This window comes from Rattus norvegicus, chromosome 19 (genome assembly GCF_021556685.1).
Source record: "Rattus norvegicus strain SHRSP/BbbUtx chromosome 19, alternate assembly SHRSP_T2T, whole genome shotgun sequence".
Taxonomy (NCBI): domain Eukaryota; kingdom Metazoa; phylum Chordata; class Mammalia; order Rodentia; family Muridae; genus Rattus; species Rattus norvegicus.
In genome coordinates, this window is record NC_141552.1 from 22,962,342 (window position 1) to 22,968,491 (window position 6,150).

General features: G+C 42.4%; 1 protein-coding gene across 1 annotated transcript; it reads right to left on the bottom strand.

Annotated features, from left to right (window-relative positions):
• Positions 1-423: 423 nt before the first annotated feature.
• On the bottom strand, positions 424-4,400 carry LOC147999146 (uncharacterized). Its single transcript, XM_087596352.1, has 6 exons — positions 4,244-4,400; positions 3,050-3,209; positions 2,439-2,582; positions 1,640-1,794; positions 815-920; positions 424-694 (listed from the first exon to the last, which is right to left on the bottom strand). Exons 1-5 carry the CDS (start codon positions 4,368-4,370, stop codon positions 856-858), a joined length of 651 nt encoding a protein of 216 aa, XP_087452478.1. The 5' UTR covers positions 4,371-4,400; the 3' UTR covers positions 424-694; positions 815-855.
• Between the last annotated feature and the right edge of the window lie 1,750 nt (positions 4,401-6,150).

The following is a 6,150-nucleotide window of genomic DNA, read 5'->3' on the forward strand; positions in this document are numbered from 1 at the left end:
CATTGAGCATGTCGGCTCAGTAAGTTCCCTGTGAATACACATCTCCTGAGATCTCTCTATTTAATCATAGGTGATCTTGTCCACCTAATACAGCACCTCCTGTGGAATAACAAAAGCCACCTGCAGGAGCTGTGGTGATGACTCACAGGGTAGAGCATCTGCTGCTCTCTCAGAAGAACCACAAGGACCCTAACATTTGGGTAAAGCATGTCAGTGATTACATCATAAAGTGTGTGTCCGAGAAACAGCCACATTATCCACACAAAAGACACTGTCACACTGGGTACACCTTGGTGACTTTGAATTCACTTATTAGCCCAGGCTCCATGGAACATGCAGAGATCCATCTGTAGCTGTCAGTTCTAGGTCCACAGGAAGGGACAGAACCCTTGAGTAAGAAAGATGGTCTTAAGAGTCAAGAGATAGAATTCAATTTTTATTCATAACAAATACATTTTTACAACAAAACAGGATTAAAATGAATAAAAATATTTAAAAATATTTTAAAGTAAAAATAGTAACAAGAACATATAAATATGAAACAACAAAAAGAAAACTTCAATTAAAATCATAACAAAAATATTTCTAAAAGCATATTCTTAACGAACATTTAGAAGCACAGACGTATTGCTGTTTCTCCTCTAGCACACATAATGAAAGGCGGTCCCCCAAGTTGTCTCTCAAGTGCTGTTTTCTGAAGAAGAAAGTGAGTAAGACCTCAATCAGTCAGGCTGGCTCAGTGTTATATAAATTTAGGGTCTCTAAGAAATGACAAATTAACGCAGAGGATGAATACTCATCCAAAAAATGTTACCATTCAGGATGTTGGTCATCAGGGACTCCTGAGAAAGCAACTTATTCTTCAGGAAGCTCTCTTACTGGGGTGTGTCCAATTCCAGCTCTCTTGCACTTTCTGAGACCTGGGAGAGGAAGGCAGTTTTTCAGACACTGATTTGGTGGGGAAATGCAAGCCAGCTGTCAGAATGCTGCCTTCTACCACCTCAGTTCTATTGGACAGTCGACATGGACCTTTTAACTGATATCATTGTTGCTAACTCTGCAGGCAGGGCAAAATCTCCAGCAAGCCTCACAGTAATGTGGGCTGCCAATCTGGGACCCAGACTTATACCAGTGCAAACCAAGAACAGGGCAATGGGAAGAGACCTCATCGGGTTGCAGGAAGAAAGGAGATGTCCATTTGTCACCAAGGATAAAGCCAATGACAAGTACTAATTTGACACTTGCACTTGGTTCTTATCCCAAAGGTGCTTCCTACACAAGAGGTCACATGACCACAGAGTGTCAATTGTTCAAGAACCAAGAAATTGTTCAAAACTCTACATAGGATCCAATCTATCACATGGATATGCAATAATGAGATATGTTATTCATCTGTCACCATTTCTAGACTGCAGCTTCAAAAAGAGCAGCAAAATATGCTTGCACAATAATTCAGTTTCTGAAAAGTGTTTAACTTCCTAGAATACTTGTGCATAGGCAGAGCAATGAACAATTCCATTACATGAGGTGGTTGGCTGGTTGTGAGTGTAAATTAGAAAGGTGGTAAGAGAAGCAAAGATGTATCAAATTGGCAAATTTGATCAGATATTGTTAAGCTAACACATCTGCTCGTCCCTACCTGATAATGCTGGTTCTGGCCATTGATGGTCTTTATCTTTCTTGTTGAAGTCAACCAAATATTTCTGGTTCAGTGCACACTCAAGATGTCCCTCCTTGTTCTCCTGCTTCAGTGGGACCAACTTCTTCCTACATGTGTTCTCCATCAGGAGCTGGCTGAGCAGGTTTTGGAAATACAGTCTGCATAGTAAGATCATGCTGGCCCTTTCTCCCATTCCTACTCCCAAGTCCCACTAACTCTACCAGGTCCCAGATACCCATGAAGACTTAATAAAATGGATCTTGATACATATAAGGCTGCTGCACAAACCATAAAGAGTTAATTCGGGGAAGAATAAATTGTTTGCTTGGCCTGACACCAATTAGTGTACACACCTCTGAGAAAGAACATGGATCTACAACTATCCATGAAAGCCCAATGCATGGGGCCAACATCAATTAGTAGTGGGCCAACACCTTCAAAGGAGGTCAGTAGAACCAAGAGAAGGTCATGCTAACCATGTGTTCCACCCACTGAGTTTTGTAAAACCTGGTGTGACACCATAGGTCCAGGGCAGCCTAATAACCTTCTGCTGACTTCAATCAGTACTGTTCTCTCTAGAGCCTTCTGAAGATGCCTAGACAATCCTGGGATGAGGAACAGTCTTTTATGGAACTGAAAACTGAGTCCTAATGACCCTGGAACACTGATGGGTAAATAGCACAAGAGATAGAACCAGAGCTGAAGACCGTCCAATCCAGAACAAAGAAAGTCAGAAATGGCCATTCCACAAGTGATAGCCTATCTGACCAGGACTTACCTAGAGAAGGTAATCTCCTTCTTCAGCTTATGGTTGTTCTCATGGACCTCAGTGTTCTCCATCTCTAAGTTGTGCAGAATTGACATGACTGCCTCCTCCATTCTCTCCAGGTCTTCATAATATGGATTTGGCCTGAAGTGTGGCCTGGCCCCAAATGATAGAATACAATGAACATCGGCATTTAGGAATATATGAACTGGGGTGGGTCCTATATTACCCCAGGCTGCTGCCTGGATCTTCCAGCACTCAGTCCCCTGCCTAGCAAGTACAGAGACTCACCATAAACTCACTGCAATTACAATCTTGCAAAGCCACCAGCTATCAAGGGCTTTGCAAATGCACACTGGGAACTCACTCTCCCTGAATTTATCCCTGAATTCTTCATTCAGACCACAAGTTCTGCTTTTAAATAAATGGAAGCAGATGAGTCCATTTTCAATCTCACTCCTCAGGAAGGGTCAGGTTCTGAATCTCCACTATATGGGAGGTGAGGTTTAGCACAGGGTGGTTAGGGAGGCACAGCTTTCTAGAACCCAAAACCTTAACAGGATAAGAAAAAGGTGACCTTGCAGACCCAGGAATGAAACAAGAGCATTTGGAGCGATTCATACCTGTTCTTCATGGATCTCTCTGTCAGAAACCTCAGGCGATCTCTCAGGTCATTTCTCTCCTCGGTAATGAGCCGCAGCTCTTTAAGCAGCCTCTCCTTTTCCTTCATGGCCTGATTCTTGCTTAGGTCAGTGCCAGGGGATGATGTTTCTCTCCCAGCGTCTGTAGGTAGAAGAACACAAGTGAACCTGCATGGGGAGAATGCATAGAGTGTTCATAGACCTCAGTGAGGCCTAAACAGGAGAATAAGCCAGGAACCCAGTGTCACTGCTAGGCGATTGGTCTATGCTTAAGAGGCCTCCTCAGGGGATCTCAGTTCTCCCACTACTCTATAGAGACCAAGAGATGTAAGCAGCCAGGTGTTCCCTATTCCGGACATCACGTGCTTACATGTACCACGGAGATGGCTTCTCCAGGATTATTGTCAGCTGAACAGGGTACAGCTTGGTTTCAGGACCCTCACCCCTGTGGCTTCAGAACTCAGATGATAAATTCACCATCCACAAAACTTGAATGATTGGAGACACTCAGATGTCCTACCCTGATACTCTAAGGCAACAACTTTGGATTTAAAATGCATTTCCAAGGGAGGATATGTTCAATAGACTTATCAGTCTCCCTATGTGAAATACCAAATGCCCCAGAAGTGCGAATAGGTTACAGGCTGAATCTTGGTCTACACGTTCCAAATAGTTTTGGTATTGTAGAAAAATGTTTGTAACATACAACCTCTAATATATAAAGCAAACAATGACCCTGCCAGTTAGAAGAAATCAGAGAAGGTCTAAGAACATAAGGTTATTGCCTGGAGCACAATCTCTCCCTGTTACTACTGTCAGATACCCACTGTATTTAAAGAAGCAATGATAGTGAAATTTATTGCTGCCCTGTCTAAACTCAGAAAAGTTGGACCCTCCATGACCACTGATGGTGTTATTATATCAATGTAACAGAGCAAATGAACTGAAAAGTAAAGACCAGAAGTTCACAGTATAATAGCATTGGCCTTACCATATACTCCCAGTGGGGATGGGGAAACTAAAGTTCTGAAATCCTTGACTTTAAGGAATTGTGATATTCATGGAAATTCAATTCCTTTTCAGATGCTCCAGTTGCTGTGGCCCATTGCTAGAAAGGTCAGCTTAAACCTGCAGCCACCCTGGCAGGAAGCTCAAAATACACTGCCCAGAACTTACTCCACATTCCCCAGAAGTGCTGTCTTTGTCCATCATTACTTTGAGACGAAAGGCCAGACTCCTTCACTCTAGTCTCTCCAGAATCGACATTCCCCCTCCCAAAACGCTTGCGAAGACGGGAAAACATGTCTTAGCTTGTAACTGCCAGACTCAGACTGAGAGAAACTAGGGCACTGGTTGTCACTACAACACTGGTGACATCACAGAGGATGCCAGAACTCTCTAGGAGACAATAGAATGTCCAAGAAGGGACAGCAGATGTCATGGGGAGCAGACTTTGCCTTCTTGCTAATGTTCTCCCTGTACTGAGCATAAGCAGAGGTGCCCTTTCCAGGAGCCTTTCCTGGGGCAGAGCCACTGAGCATCTCCTGCTTCCAAAGCCAAATTTTCCTCAAGGCTTGATTATAAAAACCTTAGTAATTCCTATGCATCTAAATGAATGTTTCCTTTCAAATCTTTCCCAAAAAATGTCTCACTAACTCACATTGTCCTCATTCACCAATGTTAGCCATTAAAACTTCCTGAGATTTCATACCAGCTTGAATATGCAGTCAAAAGTTCTCCTGTCTCATTCTGTACAGGTGCTTTATATCACATCAAGAAATAGTCTGCATGTAGGTTACAACATGGGTGTGTATTAGGGGAACACTCATGAAGTCATGTGCTTAGCAATCGACAATTGCCAGAAAATTCCTTAGGAGAAAGAGTTGAAGTCTTTAAGGTGCTAGGAAAAGTGTGGAGACCAGTTGGCAGAGGAAAGTGCAATATTGGAGCCACCAGTGAAGGGAACCTCATGCTGGTGGTGGGGTTCTCCTCTCTGCACCAATGTCGACAAAGGAGCACTGCTCACAGGACTGAGTAAGATATACCACGAGCTTCTATCAGAAAAATAAAATAGTCAAGAGATATAGGGGGTGCACAGAAACGTCTAAAATGAGGCTATAAACATCATTAAGTGGATAGAGCAAGGTCCCTGCACCTGTACGCTGGGAAATGGCCACCACACCAAACACAAAAGCATCTATCATAGTAAAAAATGAATACTTTATAGAATGCACACACTAACATTGATTGATCACATACATAGTTCAAATTTTGGGGGCAAATTCATGGCCTTAACTATCTTTGTCTCAACTTATATAGCAAAAAATAAGAAAGAACGAGAAAAGAAAAAGTCAAAACCAAAAGCTCAAGCTTCTCATATGAGGATTGCAGGAAGTGTTATATGGTAGTCAGTTCTGATTAGACCATTTTAGATAGAACAGTGCATAGTGACCCTTATTGTGATGGGCCCTATATAAAGCTTTCTACAATATTGGAATTTTAACAAACCTCATCCATAACGTACGGAAGAGGCACCATGAGATCACCATGTGATCACCATGTCCTTACTCTGCATCAGGTTATTTTTCTGCATCCTTGATTGTCAGGCATATAACAGCAACAATCTGAAATAACTGGTAGACATGGAAAAACATGGCTAAAACTATAGTTGTGGGCTACACACCTCAACTGTGAAAGGCTAATGCTGTCTGCACAGTCCTTGGAGGCCACTCTTATAAGCCTATTTATTGCAAAGTGAAAGGAGGTTTATCTGAGCTCAAAGTGATCCTGGCCAGCCAGGTAGAGGGCAACATGTGATACTTGAGACCCTGTTTTAAACCAGCACAGAAATCCACACTTCATTCAAAGCATCATCTACGAATTCTCGATTATTTACCATTCTCTCCCTACCAGTCGTTCTGTTTGGAATGGTAGAAAACAACGGGAACTGATCTTTCTATTCTAAGGACCTTGATCTCTCTTTTTTTAGGTCCACATTAAGAGTGCATACAAATGGACATCACCATCTGAACATCTTAGTATTATCTACTCTGTATATATAGCATAATACTGTGCCTATGACA

Excerpts from the sequence above, each read along its gene's own strand:
- LOC147999146 (XM_087596352.1), bottom strand. The coding sequence starts at position 4,370 with ATGTTTTCCCGTCTTCGCAAGCGTTTTGGGAGGGGGAATGTCGATTCT. Across the intron at positions 3,210-4,243 it reads GCACTTCTGGGGAATGTGGA|ACGCTGGGAGAGAAACATCA; the intron begins GTAAGTTCTGGG and ends TTCTACCTACAG. Across the intron at positions 2,583-3,049 it reads GAGAGATCCATGAAGAACAG|GCCACACTTCAGGCCAAATC; the intron begins GTATGAATCGCT and ends ATTTGGGGCCAG.